The following is a 23692-nucleotide window of genomic DNA, read 5'->3' on the forward strand; positions in this document are numbered from 1 at the left end:
GAATTGGGAGATTGGGATTGACATGTATACACTAATATGTATAAAATGTATAACTAATAAGAACCTGTTGTATAAAAAAATAAATAAAATTAAATTTAAAAAAATTTTAAATGTTTTTACAGTAGCATTGGAGAGCTTTTTGATATTTTGATTAATTTAACTCTAAAATAAACCATCATCCCCAAAATGTTCCTTAAAGATATAAGATACTCTCTAAGAAGAAACTACCAATGATGACACCCCTTTTACCAATACGCACACACCACCAGACAGGAGAAAATGCTTTATGAATTAGTTTAAACGGAAAACAACCCCACATATAACTGACAAACAGAAAACTGCCAAGAGATATCTGATAAACAGAAACATCACACCAATGGTACAGTCTTGAATAGCTAACTGCATAGAATACGCAACTTCTGAAATATCTTTTGATGGGATGGAAACATTTTCGTATATCTGGCCCATTATTTAATGTTTTTCCATGACCCTCCCTCATCCATATACTTTGGCACAAAGAAAACCTAAATACAGGAGGTCTCCTTTCTTTTGTGGACTTAAACCCAGAGAAACACAGTCTCATGACATATCCGTGGACTCCTCTTTTGACGTGTAGTGTAGGCTGAAGGCCACCAGTCTGCAGTCGGCTTCCTCTGGTTCCTTTCAAGCCACCTCCAGTGTTTCAGCATCTCCACTCTAGGGAGAGTAAGGGTATCATTTAGCACAGCAGTTCCCACAGATGTGGTCCTTGGACCCCTGTAGGTCCCCAAGACTGTTTCAAGGAAACCGATGAGGTCAAAACTGTTTTCACAATAATACATAACACAAGAAGTAGAGTTTTCCAGAGGCTACATGATGTGTATGGCAACAGATTGAATGCAGAAGCAGAGGTGAGAATCCAGCTATCTTCTGCTAAGCCAGACATAAAAGAGATTATTTACAAGAATACAAAAGAATGCCATTCTTCTGTTTTCGTTTTGGAAAATAGTTATTTTTATTAAAATATGTTATTTATGGTAGGATGCAATGGGTTTGTTACTATTTTTAAATAAATATATTTTTTAAACTTTCTCTATTTTCAGTTCTAATATGGCAAATGTCATTCACATAAACAAAAGCTCTTGAAGGTCCTCAATAATTTTTAAGAGAGTAAATGGATACTGAAACCAAACAGTTTGACAACCAGTTATTAGCACAGTTCTTGACTCACAGTATATGCTCAATACATAAATGTGTGGCAAATTGACTGATTAAAGGGCATTAATTATTTTTAAATGTACAAGAGACTCCAGAGTTCAATATATGGATATGGCCAGTAAAGACCCTGGGATGACCGTGTTCAGGCCTCTGTACCTGCTCACATGATTTTTTTAAAAGATGGTAAGAACACAAAAGTGCAGAGCCAAAACAAAGACAGAAGATGCCTGGTAAGTACAGGCTAAAGACAGGTAAAGGCAAATAAAGGGGTGTAGGTACTGGTGGCAATGGGTTCTGATTATCAGTGGATTTCCTTCATCCATCCTATCACCACTTATTTCTCATTTCAGAGAAACAGTATGTTCTCTGAATTCAGAGAGCATGTCCTTCCAAAGGGGTTTATGAGGACTTTATACACAGGCTAATTAAACTATGTAACATCCTGAATGATTCAAGTGCTTAAGAAGACCACGAAGTCATGGGGTCATCTGTGTGGACCAATTAGTTAACTTTCTTGGGTTCCATGGTGTTCATGTGCTTCTTCCAATCTTTCTTCCTGGAAATGTCTTCTTTATCTTGTAAAATCCATTTTGGACAATACCTCCTCCAAAAAGCTTTCCTTGCCTTCTTTCCCAGAAAAAATTAAAAATTCCTTCTTCTGACTTACCTCTGTACCTTGTACATATGTCTGTGGCAGCATTGTAGCACATGCTATTGAAATTCTTCATTTCCACTATCTCCTTAGTAGACCCTGAGCCACTTGCGGGCAGGGCCCATGCACTGCCTACCTTTGTGTTCCAGTACCTATCAGCGCCAAAACACTGTAGACATTTTAAAAACCCACACAAACTCTAGTCAGTCACCTTACAGATGCATAAGACAACTACCAGAATTAAGTACAATGCAAAAGAATAATAAGGAAGTTACTACTTGAAATTCTACTTGTTTCCAGCCAGCTAGAAATCTAGCATGTGTGTCTTAGTGATGATGAGTTAGTCTTGCCATGTTTGAGAATGAAGAGCAGCCCACTTAAAAGAGAGCCGTCTCCTAAAAACACATCTCCTTGGAAGAAGCTTTAGCTTTGCATCCTTCTGAAAGGATACAAATTGCAAATGGTAGAGGCAAGTATTACAAATGATAAATGAAACCAAGGTAAAAACTTCACAAGGCAAAAAAATGTAGTGAAGTGACAAACAGTCAATTAGCAGAAAAGGACTGGAGAAGAGGGGAAATCTAACTATCTGAATGCTTATATGACATCAAAGAAGGCTGGAAAGTCATGCTCTAAGATCAATCAGGCTTTGTTGCCACCTTTCAAGTGACATGCCCATCAGCAAAGAACACACATTTTCATTAGTACAGCAAAGGAAGAATTTGTATGCCTAGGGTTAGTGTTGGCAAAGAAATGGGTAAAGTAGGTCGTTTCCATGTTTACCTTTAAGAATGTGGCCATATGGTTAAGAATGAAGATGCTGCCCGGAATCTAATATGGAAGAGATGTCCACATGCCTCCAAAAGGTGAGAGCAATACCAGTAGCACTCAAGTGGAAATTTGAGATAGGGTAACTAAAGGCCATCTAATCTTATGAAAAGCTCTAGCGAGTAAGGGTCTTGAAGCATAAAAGAGCTTGTCCATCCTCACAACGACCCTGTATAATTGGATGTGTATCCTTTTGTTAGACTTTGAAAATAGAAATTTATTTCTCATTCATTAGTCTGATTTCAAACCACCCTTACTGGATGTCTCAATTATCAGAGACTCCAAGGTCAACTAACACCCAGACATGCTCCGTATCTCTTTTCTTTACTCCATTATAACTCAGTTTTCCTCGTTAGAGCTAGAGTCTTAGCCCAGGGGAAAATCTCATTGCAGAACCACAGAGTGTTAGAGGTGAAAGTCACCCCAGGAAGTGACTAATCTAACCCTATCCACTTTAGGAAAACTGAGGCCCAGAGAACTCAAATCCCTTACCTGGGGTCACACAGCTAAGGACTGTGTGAAACAGACAGGGCCTCAAGTTTCCTTTCCTGCAGTACAGTGCTGTTTCCATCATACCAAAGCAAAGAAGTACAGATACTCATTTGGAAATGTGTGTTTGGACAGATCGCTAGCCCTGAGCACCACTTCCTCCCTACATAAATATAAGCAATGCTTTCCACCTGCCACCGCTACCCCGGGAACACACACAGCATGTGTGTTTATTACCTCGAGCTGACTGAGGGATGATGGAAGACAGACCATCACCATGAAGCAGCAGAGCTGATCCTACAAGGAGGCAGCAAGAGGGAGCTCAGGCCCAGGCTTGAAGAGCGGCCCACACTTCTGTATGTTTAAGAAGATGGGCTGTTTGCCTAGCCTCAAAGTGTCTCCCTGAAGTGTTCGTTGATTTCAAAGGGAAAAAGAATGACTTTACAGTGGAGAAGCCTATTACACACCACCTTCACTAACAGATGGAGGTCTACATCCCCCCAAATGGGAAAGAGTGGGGTCCTGTTCCCCTGACATGATGTGCTGGGAAGGGCACTGCACCACTGTGGGCTTCCCCTGCAGCCCTGGCCTCCATTTAGCCATCAGGAAACACCAGATCACCCAACCTGGGGGACATTCTAGAAGGTACCTGACTAAAGCTCTTCACAAGGCTCAAGATTGTAAAAAACAAGGAAAAACCAAGGAACTGTCCTTGTTGCGGGAGACTAAGGAGACAAGACAACTCTGCGATGTGGGATCCTGGATTCGATTTTGGAACAGAAAAAGGACACTGGTGGAAAGCCAGTGTGAAATCCAAACAAGGTCTGTAGTTTAGATGGTGGCATCTTGCTAAGGCTCATTTCTTAGTTTTGGTAACTGCAGCATGGGGATGCTGTGGAGGACGCTAACTTTGGGTAGGCTGGTTGAGAAGCGGGCAGGAGTTCTTTGTACTGTCTTTGCAACAGTTCTGCATATCTAACATTATTTCAAGTTTTAAAAGTTAAAAGAAGTCTCTCCTCCATCCTGAGGCAGGGGTCAAATCCCAGCCTCCGTCATCACTTGCTTAGTCTGGTACAAGGGCCTCATTGGTTTCCCTACAGACCACTGTGACCTTAGGCACAACAAAGATCTCAGCTCCTCCCATGGCTCCGGTGGCCTCACCAGAAGATGGTCTGCAGTCACCTTCTCCCTCTGGTCTCTTACCACACAAGCTCCGTGAAACACCCAGAGACTGAGACCTGCTCTGCTACCACTCACCTTTCCTGGGATGCTCCATTCTCTTTCTCTAAGTAAAAAGCTCCTATACATCCTTCGCTGCCCAGCTCTAAAGTGCTCTGGTTAACCTTCGCCCCAGGGAAGACACAAACACATTGAATTACTCAGTACTCCATCCTAAAGCTCTCTCTGTGGCCGGACCCACCACACTGTGCAGAATGGCGCATCTATGAATTGTCTACGGAATACAATTTGTCTGTTGCATTTAATCCCTTAACTCTTTGTCACTGACGTTTTCATGTGCATATGTGTTGTGTCTCTGACTAGACGGTGAGCTCCTCCCTCCCTCATATGTCCCAGCACAGCACTCAGCCTACGTGGGTCATTTAAAAAGATGTGTTGGGGTGGTGAGTGACTGAAAAACCATCCTGTACCAGGAGATGAAAGAATCTGGGGTTATACCTGTGGTCCTCAGCCCCTGTGTGCATCAGAAGCAGCCGGGAAGCTTGTCAAAAATGCAAATGCTTTAGCACAGCCTCTGCAGATTCTGACTCAGAGGACTGGGGAGGGTTCTAGAAATCGGTATTTTCCACTAGGTCCTCCACCCCTGCTAGTTGACTGTGCTGATCCCCAAACATGAGAACCACTCACTCTTTCACAGTGTGGGTTTGATGAGCTCAGCTCACCCGCTTGCCCTTCAAACTACCTCCCTCTGGGGTCCGAGGTCAGAGGTGAAGTCAGAAGGAGTCACTAAAGGAGAGAAAAGTTCGGGGCCCTCCGTGCCAGCTTCCCTCAGGAACTGGCTCCCCATCTCGGAGGCAGCCGAGAGGTGACTGTATCTAGAGAGCACACAAACTACTTCTCTGCTCTTTCCGAAATGCCAGCGAGTTTGAAAGGCACTTTGTCCAATTAGAAGTGTGGAGAAATATTCATCCTGTCCATGACAGAGATGAAGTGCTTCTTTCAAAAGCAGCGGTGGCAGCCTGCCAGGTTTAAGAAGTCCAACTCTTCCACACTGAGCCAGCAGTTATTAATTAGTTTTATTAGTGGCAGGTCTTTAATGCAAAATGACAGAGGGAGAGCACGAAGATCCCCGTTGCTACTAAAATACAAATTGTCCGGATTTAGGTTGTGTTGTTCCCCAACATGTATAGGCGGCCAGCCAGGCCCAAGTGGGGAATGGAGGATGCAGCCAAATGCCTTTCTGCAGAGTTCCGGACTATTAATGGCATGACAAAGAGGCTCAGATGCTTACCTCAGGTAGCTCTCTCGGGGAAAATCCACCACTTTGAACGACCAAGGAGGAAGAGCCTCCTAGGAGAGGACAGGGGCATCTGAGGGGAAAACCAGGAACACAGGATGGGGTGGGGACGGGCTGGGGGCCTGCGTCATCCACACTGCTCAATGTGCCCCTATAAGAAATGAGCACTTCCAGAGAACAGTGCGGGGAGACTTTGCGGAGAATTAGACTTACACTGTCAACCTGTTTTTTATGACCATTAATCACATTTGTATTTATAAGCGCTAAGACAGGATAATCAAATCTCATGCTTCAAAGCATATGTTTATCACCACAAGCATAGAAAGGAAGGAGAAAGAGTTTACAAGCCTGCACTGTTGGCAAGAGCTGCTGTTTATCTGGTCGCTTCCCCAGAAGCCCCCTGGGGGCTTCTCTGGAGAACATTCTGTGAGGGAGAAGACGGAACTGCCCAGTGTCTCGCTTTGTCAGTGTTTCTACTTCCCTCTGCGCTGGTCCTAAGGCAGGAATTTAAAGGCAGTCCCCTAACATCCTCTCCCGTGATTGATGCTCGCTTAATACAGCCCTGAGCTCTTTGCCTCGGGCCTTCCAGACCTTCCTCCTTTGCCCCATGAGAGGGAGGGTCCTGACAGGCTCTAGGCAGTGCCCTTCTCCGCCACACCTTTTCTTTTAACATCTTGTACATTCCCTGTGGTCCCCCCAACTACCCTCTAACCCAGCCTCGAACTGCCTATGCTTTGAAGAGGTTTCACATACCACCTACCTCAGTAGCCTTCCTCTAGACCAGGCCAGAGATGTGAGAACTTTTTCTGTCAAGGGCCAGATAGTAAATATTTTAGTCTTTTTTTTTTAATTTAAGAAAGATATACTTTTTAAAATTTTATTGTAGTATAGTTGATTTACAATGTTGTGTTAGTTTCAGGTGTACGGCAAAGTGATTAAGTTATACATATACATATATTCGTTCTTTTTCAGATTCTTTTCCCATATAGATTATTGCAGAATACTGAGTAGAGTTCCCTGTGTAATACAGTAGGTCCTTGTTGGTTACCTATCTTATATATAGTACTGTGGGCATGTTAATCCCAAGCTCCTAATTTATCCCCCCCCCCCAATATTTCAGTCTTCGCAGGCCCTACAGTGTCTGTGGCAACTACTCAACTTTGCCCTTGTAGTCTGAAAGCACATGTAGATGATACATATATAAATGGGTATGGCTGTGTGCCAATAAAACTTTATTGCACAATTGAGCAGTACGTGGCCCAGGTTTGATCTGTGGATTGTAAGTTGTCTGGCTCTTACTCTAGAGCAGCAGGGCCCGATCCAGGGATCCAGGTGCTAATGAGTTATGCAAAACTGGATGGAATAGTTCCAAAATTCTGACAGAAAAGGTGTATTTGCGTTTGCAATACTAGCACAGACTAACCCAGATCTCCCGGCTGGAACTGTATTAGCTACTTACTTTGACAATACATGCCTCCCATTGTCTGACTAACGAAAATTGGGAAATAACCATTAAATAGTTAGGTGATCAAAATCTTTCAAAGCATGAGGTCCATGATTGGAAGAGGGCAGGTAATAAAGTGGTCCTACTGCTTATACACAAACGGGGCATCTCAAAAGCATCTAAGGCCACATGTTTCTCTAGGAGATTCCCTCAAGTAGCTCAAAACACTTTTAATGAAGGAGGACATAGTCTCCTAACACATGAATAACATAAGTCAGTGTGAAAAAGCCTTACCACCATTATCAAAATTAAGAAGGAATATCTGGAGGACTCACTGAGAAAGGAAACATTTTACAAGCCTGTCAGAACCAAAGGCACTACAAATCCAGGCCCAGATTTTCTAGAATTGAATGGAAAATGAAAAAATACACAGCTCTGGGGAAAGAAAACAAGAGTAAAGAGACCCTGCTTCTCTTGACGACTTGGCTGGGTGATAAGTAGCAACTCACTGAGGATAAAAACCAAGTCATCTTTGACTCTTCAGTGTTAACACAGTACGTAAATGTTTCTTGAATGAATGAATTTTTACATCCATGCTTGATGTTATAAAAGATTCAGAATTGAATATGAGATGACCTTTGGCCTCCCAGGGTTAATGGTCTAATAAAAGAGAACATAAAAGGATGAAGACATAAATAATACACAGCATCTATATGTAGGCACTGTGTTTGCAGGTTCCTACTCAGCATCCTTGGCCTCTTGTCTTAGTAAAGATCCACTAGCCTTCTTACCTAGCTTCCCAGCTCCTAGTAGATCCAGAGTAGATGATTTAAAGAATGGTAGAAGAAGGAGCCATATGAGGCCAGCACAATATCAATGTCCCAGCAAGAAGGAGAGCTACAGCCTAAAAGGGGCCCCAGATGCTAAAGATAGAACTAATATCTGTGCTTATTCCAGCATTGTGAGAAACAAAAAAAACCCAAAAAACCAAAACAAAAAAACCCCACTGCAAACAATATACATATTCATCAACAGGGATGAATAAATTAACACGTGTCTACACTATGGGAAATGTTGCAATTCTTAATAAAAGGAATAAATTAGATTTATATACATTGACTTGAAGTCCATGATACATTTTGAAGTTTATCTGTTCCTCACTCCAAAAGCCTGTTGAAGCAAATTCTCATGTATATAAATAAGTTATTTTCTCCATCAGTTAGTACATTGGCCAGAAAAAAAAATCAGTGTGTCCTGCATTAAGAACATCAGTGTGCTCAGACCTAAAATGAGGAAACACACACAAAAATGCTGTAACTCCTCAGTTTACAAAGGGTGGCCACTAACAAAAGGGACTCTAATAGATTCCCTAAAATTGAGTATTTTACAGGGTGCATGGAAAGCATGAGGTCTCGTGAAAATTAAACTGACTAAACTTTACAAAGACATCTTCTACATAAGGTAAAGCCTACCTTTAAATATCAGAAGATGCTTTTGCTAAAAAATAAAGCCATGAAAAATACGTTATATAAATAATTCAAGGAAGAACCTATATATCACCCAATGGATACATTAAAGAATGCTTGCATATATGTATATGTGTGTATATATACACGTATAATTTCATATATTTTTCACATAAAGCATAAATACTTTTGTTTATTTGTAAGAATTCTATTTTCCTACTGGCTTCTTTTAAAAATACAAACACCCAATTGATCTTCAACAGCTCATAACAGCATAGTTTTGAGATTCCTAGCCTATCAGCTGAGAAATGAATGGTCTATAAACAAAGACTAAATGCATCAGGGAGATATTTTGTATATTTGGGTTTTCACTGGGGAAGCAGTGTTGTGTAGTAGAAGGAACATAATCTTTAGAGTCGAAGAGACCTTTGATGAAAGGCTGGCCCCACTGCTGTGGCTTTGGGCAAAGCTCTGAACCTCTGTTTCCTCATCTAAAAATAGGAACAGCCGCCCTTCCCCTGCACAATCATCATGCAGGATGGAAACACTACAAACGAAGCCGCTGGTACCACTCCCGGCCGAGAGTACGCACTCTGTCACTGTTACCTACATTATTATTTAACAAATTGCTATTCGTGATATCATCATCAGAAAAAAAAAAGAGATATCCACTCTGATCAGGGCACACCTAACAGGTGAGAGTGAAAAGTGAAATGGGAAGTTGATACCACCACCCAGCCCCGTTCAAGTTCATGCTGATGTGCACCAGGACACTAAAATGCTGGCTCCTGGGTTTCTCAGGCTGTGTCCAAACCACTTTAGTCAAAACCAGAGCTTCGCAGATGAACACACTGTCAAGCTTTAAAATATTCATCTTCCCCTTCTACCCTTCCTTCCAGTGGAATGGAGAGAGTGACTGCTGATCTAGGCTCTCTCTCTCTAAAGAATAAACACAATAAAGTGGCAGTCAGGCAACCACAACCCACGCACTAACCCAAGGACACACCCTCATAACCCCAAGTACAGTTCTGTCCATCAAGGCACCTTCAGCAAGACCCAGGCTGCCAATGGGCTCATTCGTGAATTCTGCTTCCCCGCATTCTGTAGTCTGGCTTCTGTTCTGAAAACCTGGTGGCAACAGGAATATTTTAAAATCAGGTCTGCAGAGTGCTATAAGGTCTGAATGCCAACGACTATTGCCATTCAAGCTTCACTTCTCACAGAAAAGGCTCCCCGGAATGAAGATGACAACTGCAGGCCAGGCTCAATCTCAACCTTGTTTAATGGTGCACAAGGTACTGAAGTGGACAGCCAAGGGAGATGCGCAGCTTTTGGGGGGAAGCTCTCCATAAAGCATGTTGTGTGCAAACAGAGGTCATGTCGACACCAGTCGTCCCTGACCAACACATGGCTATTTAAGTTAAGTGCTAACCTGTGGTTTCGGCCATTGTGATTTATTGAGGAGGATGGTGTGAATAATGCAGAGGACTTGACCGTTGGCCCTTAATTTCCCTCATTTAGGCAGGCTGCGCTTCACCATAAAATAGTCATCCTGTAAATTAATGTGTTTTATTTCAAAAGTGACATGTTGTACTGGCTTGTGCTTCAAACCAAATTACTCTGGATTGCCGGTTTCCCAACCAGGGTACAAGGGTTCCAGCCCACTCGACCCACGGTCCAAGAGAAAATCTAAATGGGAGGGAAAGGATGACAGATCTACCATTCCTGCCAGGGGCCTACAGATACTCCATTCACCAGCAAAGGCAGACGTGCTACAAAATATGGGGAACCGTGCTCAGTAACCGGGCGTCATCTGCAGCTCTGTGCTGGGCCCAGTCTCAGCTACCTGGTAGCATCCCAAATACAGGTGCCTGCAGGACCCAAGGTGGCTCTTCACTTCGCTAAGACTCAAAGCCAGTTGGGCAGTGAGTCAGTCTATTGCTTTTCCTTGCTTAGCACACTCAACAGTGAGTTAGGGAATGAATGAATGAATGTTTGGCACATGCGGCTCCCAGTTTACATCCAAATGCACTGTGTCCCTCACCCGGCATATGTGATTTGGTGAGCAGAGCACCTCCCAGCTCCGAGCCTCTGGCTCTCAGAGAGCTCTAGCAAGTCCCTTAATATCTCAGAGTACTTACTTTCTCATCTGTAAAAGAGACACAGCCTCCCAGGGCTGCTGTGAGGTCCAACAGACAAGGCATCTACGGCAGTGACTGGTAAATGCAGAAGAAGTGTCTGCAAATATTAGCTGTTGCTACTACTATTGTAACTCCTTAGTGTTAAAACCTTCAGCAACTCTCTTTCACCAAGAGAATAACAAAAACCCCAGCAGTCAAGACCCACTGCAGCCCATATTCCCTCTCCCACCTTACGTCTCCCTCCCTTCCAGGATAAACATCCATTCCAAACATAACGTCTTTTGATTAATCCTGCAACAGATGATGTCCGTTCCCATCCCTTTTACTTCTGTTGGTATCATCCTGAAATACTCCTGTCTTTCTCTCAGCTCAGCCTAGCTAAATTCTATCCTCTCATCAAACAATAATATATTTGTAGAATCCACTGTGCTCTCCACAAGGCCAGGCACAAGATTCAGGATGGCCGTGGAGGGTCATACAGCCCCCACTAGAGGTGGTTAAGGGTGCAGGGTGGGGTCACATGACCCAGCCTGAGCCAATGAGTATGTTTTTAAGGATTCACATAGCCCCAGGGGGAGAAGACAATTGTACTTTTTCCCTTGGATCTCTTACTGGAGAAGCAATGCCTGAGAACAGAGAAAGGCCAACTCAGAAGCTCTTTGGCTGTCCTGACCTTCCCCTTAAACTTTCTAGCTACATGAGCCCATTAATTTCCTCTTTTGGCTAGTCTGAGTTTGATTTTTCTCATTTGAACTCAGAAAAACTGTGACCAATACCAGTATCAATAGTAGCTCCATTTGAATGTGAAAAACATTACGTGAATTGCTTTACACGTATGATATCTTTTAAATTCTCCACTTTTACAGTGGTAGATCTGCTGAGAACCAGAGAGGTCTGATAATTTTCCCAAGATCACACAGTAGTGCCAGAATCAAAGGCCAAGACTCCCAGCTTAATGCTCCATTACCACCATAAGCCGCCAGAGGCACTAACCTAAGTGGATGGCTCTGAGGCATAGGAAGGGTTACTGGTCTTCTAAGGCCCCATTTTCAAGAACTGCCTTAGTTGAAAGGGGCTCCATAGCAATTCTCTACAGCCCCGAGGAGGGCACTGTTACAAAGCTCACCTCCTGCTGCCCTTCACTCACCCTTGCAGCCAGGCCAGACTCATAATGAATGGCCAGTGAGAAGTACACTGAAGTCCAACATGAATCAATAAGAGCACTAATGAAATTGCTTCAAGTTCTAGAGCAGAAGGTAAGTTGAATGCCTTTCAGAGATGTACGACCCTGTGCCCTTCCAAGTTCCCAGAGAAGAAAAGAAAATGCACATGGTGGGGGCAGGGGGAATAGGCACAAAGCAACACATAGTTCTTACCTTGACTTAAAATGTGTGATACTCTCTCAGACCATATTGTTGGAGAAAGCAACAGAACTGATTTCATAGATAACAGAAACTCAGTTTAGTTTGTCACTGTTCGTATTTTTGAATGAAACACTGGACATTTCAGTGTGCTATTAAAAGAGTTTCCTGAATATTTTTTTTAAATGACTAAAGGTTTGGAGGTTATTAGGAAGTAGAGAGTCTTTGTTAAAAGCACAGGTAGAGCCACACTGCCTGGGTTTGTATCCTTGTTATACAATTTTCCAACTGTTGTGACCTTGGGCAAGTTAATTAACCTCTCTAAGCTCCATTTTCCACATCCGTAACACAGGACCATTCTCATTTAAGTGCCGTGAGAATTAAGTAAGTAAATGCTTAGCACTGTGCCAGTAAAAAAAAGCTTAGCCCTTTTTTTGTCATTATAAGTAACATTGTTAAGGTTGTTACTTTATGTCATCAATTATTATTTTTTTGTAAAGCAGTGGTTTCTTTAGGATCAACAGTGGTATACAGGTGGGTTTGTGCCGTCCCTAAATGACCCCAGGCTGTTTTATAATTTTTTTCTCTGCTTTCTGTAGTTCTTTTGACACTGTGAGATTTCAGACTGTGGGCCATTACTGCTGTCAGCCTGGATATTATTTACATTCTGCTTCCAATTTACAATATAGCCAAGCTTGTGAAAATTACACGTGAAGCGAGATTCGCATCTTTAGACTTTGCAATAACTCTCTCAGCCACTAGAGGTCTACTCGCCATCCCCTGGTTCACTGCCCTGTTGGGCTTCCCAGAGGTCTGCTGGTCTATCCTGAGTTCCATGGTTAAACAAGCCAAACGATGTTAGATAATGCAATGATTTCCTTGGTATTCAGAGCTCTCCACAGTGGGGTTCAGGTCTACATTTCTTATCTCCTACTCCACTATTTACCATATACAAACCATCACTCCCAGACAAAGCATATTCTACTGTTTCCCATATCGACCTTGGGTCTCTTCATCTCTGTGCATTTTCACACACTATTTGCCCCCGCTGATAAGCAACTGAAACCCCCTAAACACACACACACACACACACACACACACACACACACAATCCCCAGTGAGCTTTCTATCTACCTAAATTCTTTTCGTCCCTCAAAGACTCATCAAGGTACACCTGCACTTCAACTTCCTAGTGATCTAGCCCCTCCTTTAGGTGAACTTTAGGTCTATACCAATCCCTAGCCAATGAGTCCCAGACTATTTGTGACGGATCTCAAACGATTATTTTGTACCTTGATTTAACTCAGTACACATTGATGCTTTGCCTCTCCAACAAGACCATAATCTCCTGAGGCCACAGATGTCTTTCTATTCCACATGAGTGTCCAAGAGCAATAAAAGGAAGGTCTGACCATTTAGTGAGCATCTCATATGCGCCAAGCACATTGCCGGCTGTTTTATAATCTTGATCGGTATGCTATTAGGTGGATATTTCTATTGCCTTTGTAGAAACTGAGCCTTAAGGACATAAAATTATTTGTCCAAGGCTACACTGGAGGTAAGCCAAAAGCCAGAATTCAAAGCCAGATCTGACCCCGAAAGCCATGTATTTTTGCCCCATTAGATCATGTCTATTTAGCATCGCGAGCAGTACCTCCTCAATAAATATTTAGGGCTTGCTTGAATAGCTAAGGAGCAGCTTGTGCTGAATACCTGGCGAGATTAGACCATCAACCAACCAGTAACGTGTGTCACCAGTCCTCAGACCCCCTGAGTCTCTGTGTGACAACTCAAGCAGCTCAGCAGTCCCCCGACAAGCCAAGGCTGCTTCAAGATGGAAAAGCCTCCTTTTATGGCTGCAGCAGCTCTGAAGACACTATGCCTGGCCCACCGGCCCACTACAGTTTGCAAGGGATCTAATGATCTTCTCAGAGGAAAACTGGGGAGGTGAGAGCCACAGAGAAGTAACACGACAGCACACAAGGCTACGATCAAAGAGTACACGGGGGCTCGCACGCACATTTCCCCTGCGAGGAGCTTTACAATTCCAGCAGCACTCCTATTCAGTTAGCCATAATATTATGAAAGACGCTGCAAACAACTGGATTTCATTTCAAACAGCATAAATTAACAAATTGCACATGTGCACACAGCATCTGCTAACCTAATAATTAAGATATTTTAAAAAGTCACCTAATGGCACCCAAGTCAGGATAATGGGATAATTGTTACAGTGTTTAAAAAAATTCAAAGACGTGCAAGCCATGCACCCATGGAGCACACCAAACGGAAGGTTGCGTTTTCATGGTCTCTTTGAGCCCCATGTTTGGATTAGCACGATGTGAAAGGCAGCAACTGCTGTTATGTAACTAAACCCTGCATATACAGTTGTCAGTCGGGGTAAATTTAACTCTGCAGGTTTAAGGCAGAGCTGGCTTGCCAGAGCAGAACTTAGGAAACAACGAAAATTTAAAGCCACACTGTCCCGTGGACCTCAGGCGCTGGTTCAGGAGCTGCTGGAGAAGGCCAGCCCGGCCAGTCTGTGCCATGCTAGGGCACTAGCCCCCTGTAATAGCTGCTTGGACGACACCGAGGGCTGACAAGAGCATGGTTGTTCAACTACCAAGCTGTCTGCATTTTCTCTCTCCCCACATGGCAATAAAGGCACTTAGGGGGCCTAACGCAGTCCGGAAGGAATGGCACTGAAACCTAGAATCAGGGCGAGGCTTTAATAACCAGTTGCTTTCCAGAGAGAACAAAGTGGGTCCCCATCCCCAGGCGAGGGCTCCACCATGGCCACAGCATGGCGAAGGCTAGCCGGGGAGGAACTGTGGCCTGGGTTCTAGGCCTGGCCCTGCACTGCCAGCCGCGGGGCTAAGGAGAAGCCCCATCACCTCCCTGTGCCTCAGGTTTGTCAACTGCAAAGTAAGGATGAGGGTTAACTCTCCAGGAGGCCCTTCCAAGTCTATCATTTCTCCCTCTGGTTTTATTGGCAGATCTTTGTTCATTTCAGACAAGGAATAACTCTACAGGGAACCTCTCATTCTAAACTGGGTTATGTCAGGTGAGGCCAAGAGAAGGACATTCACTGTCAAGATGTCAAAAGAGATAAATCCACTGGACCATGTTGCCCATCCTCTTCACTCTCTAGCAGAACTCATTATGAAGTGGGTTTGTCCTGGACCCCATCCAAAGAGCCTTGGTGAACTCAATCTCGACAAAGAGGTGTCCACTGAAAAGATGTTCTTCCCCTGCATATTTCAAAACCTGATGGGGAGGTGGGGGTGGCCAGGAAAGAAGCCATCACCACTAGAGACCCCCAGGGAGCTCATGGAGGCTGGAGAGCTGTGTTGGTTTATTTGTTGTTTGTTTCGTGTGGTGTGAGGGGCATATTTTACAAGGACAGAGCAGACTGGAAGAGATGCTGAAAAAAATTCACAGCATGGAGAAGATTTTCCACTCTGTTTTGTAAACTCAACAGGGCCAGACTAAGCAAGCAAGCGAGATACCTCAGGCACAACATTTAAAGGGGGCCAAAAAACTCAGTGATCGAGATAAATAATATTTTAATACAACACTTTAAAAGTTAACATTCAAGAAAAAAAATCATGATGAACAAAATAACAGAATCTTGAACAGAAAGCGGAGCAGTCCAGTAATGACCAGACAGCCAGATTCTTCTAAAAGAGTAAGTCTAGTTTGTGTGAAATAAACGATCATAACGTCTTCCCATCCCGCTTTAAATTTAGATCTAAGAAAATAACCAGGGGAAATTACCGCTGATGACTGATCCACATTTTCATCCTTGTCACATCCACATCTGCATTTGCTAAACATTCTGATCATGGATATTTGGGAATGAGTACTATTCTGCAGAATCACGCTGGTGGGATATGCCAATGAGTGGGATCCGGCTTCTGTTTGCTAAGACCAGACTGTGCAGAAATTCTCAAGGATGACTCCCAGGAAAGTTTGTGTCCTGGAAGGAAATATTCTCCAAAAAAGGTTTATTCTAGAATGACAGTTCTTTAAAATGATTACTATTCAAGCATCAATAAAGCTTTGGCCTGCATTATATTTTCCTCTAAAAGGAAAAGACAACTCTATATGCAGCTATTATGTTTACTTTGCTGGAAACATAATTCTGATGATGCCACCCCTAGCTCAAAAACCTTCCATGGCTCCCAAGTGCCCACAGACTTAAATTCAAACTCCAAAGCCCAAAGTAATCAAGAACCTTACTCTCTACGCTAATTCCTATGACTCGCCTTTATTCCCCCTTCCTCCACCCACATACCAGGAGGCCTGTCCCTTTCCCCACCCTGGCTTTCCAGCTTTCCTGCCTTTGCTGAGGGTGTGGCCCCCTAGAAGCAGAAACACCCTTCTCTCACCTGCCCAACCACCAGTCCTTCTCTAAATCTTATTCATTCTTCCAATCTCAATTCTACAACTACCTTCTCCATGAAGCCTTAGAGCTCTTCTGGGTGCTAAATTGTAGGACAAATTAATGTTAGTAAGAAAGATTTCCAAGTAGCTTCTGTATTTCAGTTTAACCCAAAATTAACCAAAACACTTAACTGACCAAAAATGCCCCACTGTCAAAGCATACTGATTCCTCCTTCTTTGCTCTCAGAAGCAGCACCACTGTGGGGGAGGGGAGAAAAGAAAAAGAGAAAAATGGAAAAAATAAAGCTACTTTTCCTCATTGTTCCTCCTGGAACAAAAAATAAAACCAAACACATCCAACTTCTAAGAAAGAAGAAGTATGGAAAAGAGGTCTGTCCAGTGGTCCCAGATACAGATACAACATGAATATTCTCTGGATGCTGAAGAACACACACACAGAAACACACACCACTGTCGGCCCGAGCAGGGGAGGAAAGAAAAATTCCATTTCGAGTCCTGAAGCTTAACCGAAGCCCCCAGCTATCCCAGGCCTGTGCCGCCTGCCCCGGTGATTTGCTTCCGCAGCTAAGGGCCTGGTGCTCGAAGCCTGATTTTCCCTGAGCAGAGCGATTCAAAACCATCTTAGTCACACAGATAGAAGGTGAAACTATATTCCAAGCAAACTACTGGACTGAGGTTCAGTTTATCAAACCAATTACACCGAGATGTTATGGGAAGGGGGGGGAATGTAATCACATATGACAGGGATGATCAAAACTGCTTACACAGTAAATCAGGAAACTGATAATGGGCTGACAACGGCATATACCTGACTGCGGAATTTCAGGCTCAGATTCCCCAGGCTTGTAAAACGGAAATAACGACACTGAACCAGCTGTGCAGCACTGCTGGGCACCTGGGCACCTCTGGGGTGAAGGATGGAGGGTGAGGAAGGCCTGGCACTGGGGGTGGGGATGGGCAAAGGAGCCCCTCGGATAGGCCCACCTCCAAGACCGTGGTTTGCAGGAAGCAATTTCTCTCGTTGCCCTGCTCAAAAAACATCTTAACGGGTCCTGACCTTGGACACCACAGAAACACAGCACTAAGTCAAGGGACTCTTTGGGGAGCGGAAAGAGACAGAAAGAAGTCAAAGTTGTCCATCGCGGTGAGGACTGGAGACTGCCGAGCGCCACCCGGCAGAAGTCAGGGAGAAGAATCACTCTGCACGGTTTCTGGCCGAAGCTGACTTGCTGAGGAATGGCCTAGAAAGCTATGTGGGCCTTCTCGACGACGTAAGAAAGCACCCCACCTGCTGGGAAGGTCTCTCTCCTTTTGAGACCCTGCCTCTCAGGTGTTTAGAGAGCCATCCAGGGTAGGCAAGGCATGGAGAGTGGGGTCACTGTGCATCCCAAATAAAATAGTAATAAATTAACTTTGGGGAACACAGAGTCACTGCAGGAGCCGCGGGGCCCAGAGCAAAAGCCAACTGCAGGAGATACCTAATGAATCACTGACAGACAGGACACCAAAACAGAGGCCCTAAATAAAGCAACTGACTTGAAAAAGGAAATAAATACCTGCATTTTAAAGGAGGGGCCTCATATTCCTCTGTGCATCACTGGGCTTTGTTTTCCATTCACAACGTGGTACCTTGAAACAACCTAACAAGTGTGGCTGACTCAGGGCACGGGCTTAAACTTTATCAATGCCTGCAACAGTCGTGATCTGCATCAAGCTCAGTGCTATCCTTTTGGCAGTTGTTGCACATAATTGAGTGAAAAAAGCTGTCAGTCTAAAGCCCCGATCCCAAGGTAAATTCACTCTGAACTAACCATCTGCCAGGGCTTCTCCCACGGTAGTCAACACGTATGATCCAGAGGACTGGATTCACTTCCTCATAATTAGATCATTCCTGAATTAAATTGACGGTCCCAGGGGAAACAAAAAAAAAAAATGCAAAGCGTGTTTTGAGACCAGAAAGCAGAAGCCGGCTGGTTTTAACAAATGCAAGAAGCTACATATTTTTTCACAGCGATAGAGCAGCACAATAAACGATTTTTCTAAATCAGTCTTCATAACAATTATTATCTTCCATGCCACCCTCGTAATTTACATTTGGGTTTTTGTTTTGGAAGTTGAGGCACTTCTTGGAGGTACCACGCACAAACCCAAAGGATGGGTAGCTATTGTTTTCAGACCCAGGTGCCAAGCAAGGTCAGACCAGGTTGACCAACCTTATTAAATGTTGTGGATGTCAAAGTCTCTATGAATTTGTTGCCACACCCATGAACCTGCTGCTTCTTCAAAATAAAGGGAAAGAATTACAGGCTGTTTCTTATATTGCACAGTAGCCGTGGTGGCTGGTAAGAGAGGCGGGTAGAATAACCCACTAAGAAATAAATCTGGAATCAGGCCCCCAAAACAATGCAATCATGCTGTGAGCCTAAAAAAATGGTTAAGAGATGAAACAGGGGCAGGTGGGATTCTGAAGGTTTCTCTGTAAACATGATTTCATTCCCTGCCAGTAATTGGGTGATTTGCCTCTAGTCAGATTCAGTCCTGTGGGTACTTAACTGCACAAGTATCTTCAAACCCTGCATATTAACTCAAATTTTTCCAGGAAATATTTCTGAATTAACTAAAGTATTTAGTAATTGTATTGTTCTTCAGAAGTTTGCACACCACTGGGTTATCATGACATTTCTGATGAGACAGAGACAGAAAATAGTGAACCACTGTCTCACAGGGCCTCCTCCAGCCATGGGCCAGGGAAGATTAATGTAACTCAAAATAGAATGAGACCAACTCATTTTTGCCTGAATATCCAGATTAGACATTTCAATGCCCACTTTTGTAGGGTTGTGATGTGAGAGGTAAAATAAAGGAGGATGGACAGAAACAGAGAAAGAAACGTGAGGTCCTCGTAACATCACAGACTAAACAGAACCTAAGAGATTACCATATGTAACATGTCTCACACTTGCCTGATTTTAATAGCCACCTGGGGCATTTCCTAAACACACAGGGTTTTTACATCCTCCTTCTAAAGATCTGGATTAAGGAGATCTGGGTGGGCCTCCATAATGTATTCTGTTATACAAGTTTACCGGAAGCAAAACTTAGGATGAAACACAGAGGCCAGAAACAAAGCAAAAATATTAGAGCCAGAAAAGTAATGACGTCATGATGCAGTGATGGCCTGGGTAGGGGGCAGGGGGGACACATCCCTATATGTACACACCCTAGGGAGGGCACATAGGGGCCGGGGTCCTAACACCCTCACAGCGATGGGAGACGTGACCTTGTACCCTTGCTAGGCCAAAAGCTAGAACTGAGATCTCTACTAAAACAGAGATACATGAAAAATTTCCCCCTTCATGAAAGAAACACTACAAAAACTCTACCTCTGACCAAAGGAAGCGAAAAAGAAACTCGCCACCTACTGAGAATTCCAGGTAGGTAATAAAAAAAAAAATCTCCTATAAGAAGTTGAAATCCTAAACCAATGTAATATGCAACTGTATCCAGGTTCTGAATTTATACTACCCTTGTGCTGTAAGATAAGAACACTTCTACAGCTCCATATATACAGGACTCCCTGATGAAAAATTCTGATTGAAGATGAATCTGCGATCAAAAACTACATAAGGAAAAGACCCGTTATACATCAGATACAAATTAAAAAATTAGCACCATAAGAACTTGACATAATAGAATATTATGGTAGGTTCTATAGAATAAGCTACTCCGAAATTATTAAAGAGGTTAAAAAAAAAAGAGGATAAACAATGAAGTGACAGAACACTAAGGCAAAAAATAGACAAATTTGAAAAAAATTTCTAGAAAGGACAAATGTTAGTCATTTAAAATTAAAAACTCAAAGAACGTGACACAAAAGAATATGTTTGGTATGTTTCCACTCATACAAAACTCAATACAAGCAAAACTAATCTACGACAATGGACGTCGAAAGAACATTTAGCTTTGGAAACAGGCAATGTCCTCTATCTTGATCTGGGTGACGAGTACAGAAGAGTATTCACAGGTAATGCCACGATTATTTCCTTGTATGCATATTAAATAACCATGTAAAAAATTCAATGGGCAGTTTAGATGCAAATTAGACATAGAAGGTTAGTGAACTCAAAGAAAAAAGCAAGGAGATTGCCCAGAATGTTGAACAGAGAGAAACAGAGATAAAAGATATGAGAGAGAAGAGAAACAGAAGATGAAATGAGATCTCACATACATCTAAAAGGAGTTTCAGAAAGAGAGAGAAAAGAGACAAGGTCTGAGAATTTTCCAGAAGGAAAGCATTATCAGAATGAATAAGCTCACCGAATCCTGAGCAGAATGAACACATAAATCCACAAATAAACATATCATAGCGACCCTGCAGAACACCAAAGACAGAGAAAAAGTTAAGAGCAACCAGGAAGACAAATTAGCTATAAAGAAGCAACAATTTGACTGACAGCCAAAACATCATCTACACAATTGGTTCCTCCTATAGGTCAAAGGCCACTGCCAACTTGTTGACAACGTGGAGAATGCACTTTGCTTGAAATGACTGCAGGGAGAACATTTTTCTCACTAAGAGCCTTCCATGTTAAATGCATCCTTCATTCACTTCTTCAACAGGTTTTTACTGAGCACCTACTATGTGCCACCCTGGTCAAGGAACTTCCTCGCTCTCAAAGAGCTCAAAACTCTGGATTCAGATACTTTGACAGCAGAAATACAGGTGATCTAAAAGGCCAAGGAAATATATCTAACCCAGAGGAGAGAGGTCAGGGAAAGCTTCCAGGAACAAGCAAATCCAAGCTGAGGTCCATCAGATGAACAGGATTAGCAAGGGAAGATTTCAATCTATGAGAGCAAGGGAAGACTGTCTGCACTGCTGCATCTCTAGGATTCAGAACAGTACCTGGCACAGGGGAGGTGCTCTGTAATTGCTTACTGAATGAATGAGTGACGGGCAAATCAGTGGAGTGGCTAGAACACAGGTATAAGGGAAAGCAGGTGAAGGCGAAAAAGTATTGCATGTTTGAGCACCAAAGTTCAGTACAGCTAGAGAACAGAGTATGTATGTGAGTGCAGGGAAGATGGGGTGATGAGGAGACAGGTGCAGGATGAGGCTTGAAAGCTAGACAGGGACCAATTTAGGCTATGTTAAAGGGTGTGGATTTTATTTTAGGAGCAATAGGAATTCAATGAAGGGTTTTAAGCAAGGGAGAGGTATATTAGATTTGCATTTGCAAAAATCACTTGGGTCGTAGTGTCAATGTCAGGGAAGTTAGCACTGTTCTATAAGGAGAAATAATACTTCCTCACCAGTAACATGAGGAGCAACTTTCAGATTTCACCCAAAAGAGCCTGAGAGAGAAGATGGGAGGGAGGGAGAGAAAGAGAAGAGGGAAGCAGGGGGAGAGGGGCAGCGGGGTGGGGGAGGGAGGGAAGGAGAGAGACCAAGAGACCGTGCATGAGCAGGTCTAAGAAATAAACATAAAATCCTGGCTATCCACATCCTGAGGCGGGTGTGTTTTCCAATCAGCCCCGAGGCTTATGGCAGAGATAAAATAGGAAAGGAATATGTCCCCAGCTCCAGCTGAACATTCTGTTCAGGCTTTTCAATCTAAAAACTTCAGTGTGCTGGTCGGCACCGTTGCTGTTCTCATGTTGTTTGCCCTGCGCCGGGCCAAACCCTGCCTCGAAATACCAACGTGTCACATGTGGGCCCAGGCAAGTCTCACTAACTTTATGAAGTCTGGGTTTCCCAGACTTTTCTTGCGAAAGCAGTGAACCAGAGAAGGGTCCATGGTAATAATTATGACCTTCCTTGTATGGACGGCTTCCATACCAGGGGCGGCAAGCCCACAAGAGTCTGGCTGAAAAAACCATGCCCCAGCCAATGCCAAGTTCAGCAACTTCTCTGTTGGCAGCTCCTGTTAGGGCTGCAAAGTGCTGAAGGAGCTGGGGGAGGTTCTGAGGATATGTTCCCAGGCCCTGGCACGTGGTAAACTCGGCACCTTTAATAGTCACAGTCTATGGCACGTGCAGCCGCCAAGCCGCAATCACAGGTTGCTCTGAACAGTCGGTTAAAGTTACTTGTAAGGACTGCATGCAGGAATTCCTCCAGCAAGATCGGGGTTTTGCTTTGTCTAGTCAGCCGGAAGTCGGCCAGGGCAGTGAGGAAGAGTTAAATCTCAAGGAGTTCTCTGGCAGGACCACCTCCAGCCCGGGAAGGGCAACAGGATACCTAAGGAATGAAAGGAAAACCTGCCACCGGAATGATGAAGAAGCTGCCACAGGAACAGCCAGAGGGCAAGAGAGAGTAAAGAACCATCTCTAGGGGAGGCTGTGGTCAGCTGACTTGGCTGGACCCTGCACAACTCCAAGGGGCTCCATCCGCTGAGACTGCAACCTCCCACCTCTGCAGATGGAAAGGAGCATAAACAGAGACAAAAAGGCCCCCGGGGCCCCAGGGCTGCTGTCTAGACACCGTTATCACAGTCAGGGGAAGAGGACGTGAGCTGTGGTAGGAGAGGTCCGTGTCCTGGGCTCTGACTAAGCCACTCGCAAGAGGCCTCAGTCTTCTCATCTGCAAGATGGGGATCATAATACTTGCCTCATAGGGAGGTAGAGAGAATTTTAAGAGCTGAGCTCAGTGTGCTCAGGGCCTGGAGCAGAGTAAGTGACCAATAAGTAGGAGCTCGTAACTATTAGGAACTCTTATCAAATCACATATCAAGGTAACTGTTCTTGCAAACTCACTAAAGATACAGATAATATTTTATTTCATATCTGTAACCTAAATGCCTAGTACAGGGTAATATTTTATTGCATATCTATAACCTAAATGCCTAGTACAGGGCCTGGTAAGCATAAGAACTGAATACATGGTTGTGGAAGGAAGGAGAGAGGAGGAGGGAGGGAGGTGGAGAGGGAGAGAGCCGGGGACTGGGTCCTTTATTTCTCTATCTTTGGCTCCCAGCAACAGTAGCAGGCCCTACAGTGAATGCTAACATTGTCACAGATACCGTTTGTTGTATGGAAAGTATCTACTCATCATCTACTTATTCACAAAACGATAGCTGAGTGCCTGCTCTATGCAAAGCCCTGTGTTGGGATCACTGGAAAACACAGAGGTAACTCTACTGCATCCCTATCCTCAAGGATCTCACGATTTAGGCAGAGACTCATATATAAATACTTCTAGTAGTGATCAACTGTGATAATACTGTAACATGGG

General features: G+C 43.7%; 1 protein-coding gene across 1 annotated transcript in view; it reads right to left on the reverse strand.

Moving 5' to 3' along the window:
• Positions 1 to 287: 287 nt before the first annotated feature.
• The window catches only part of LOC132521543 (nuclear receptor ROR-alpha-like), a 46229-nt gene continuing 22824 nt past the window's right edge, over positions 288 to 23692 (reverse strand). Inside the window, exon 3 of the mRNA XM_060151185.1 lies at positions 288 to 696. Within this exon, the coding sequence (XP_060007168.1) occupies positions 683 to 696 (14 nt within the window). The 3' untranslated portion in view covers positions 288 to 682. The remainder of the gene's footprint in view (positions 697 to 23692) is intronic.

This window comes from Lagenorhynchus albirostris, chromosome 1 (assembly GCF_949774975.1).
Source record: "Lagenorhynchus albirostris chromosome 1, mLagAlb1.1, whole genome shotgun sequence".
Classification (NCBI taxonomy): Eukaryota; Metazoa; Chordata; class Mammalia; order Artiodactyla; family Delphinidae; genus Lagenorhynchus; species Lagenorhynchus albirostris.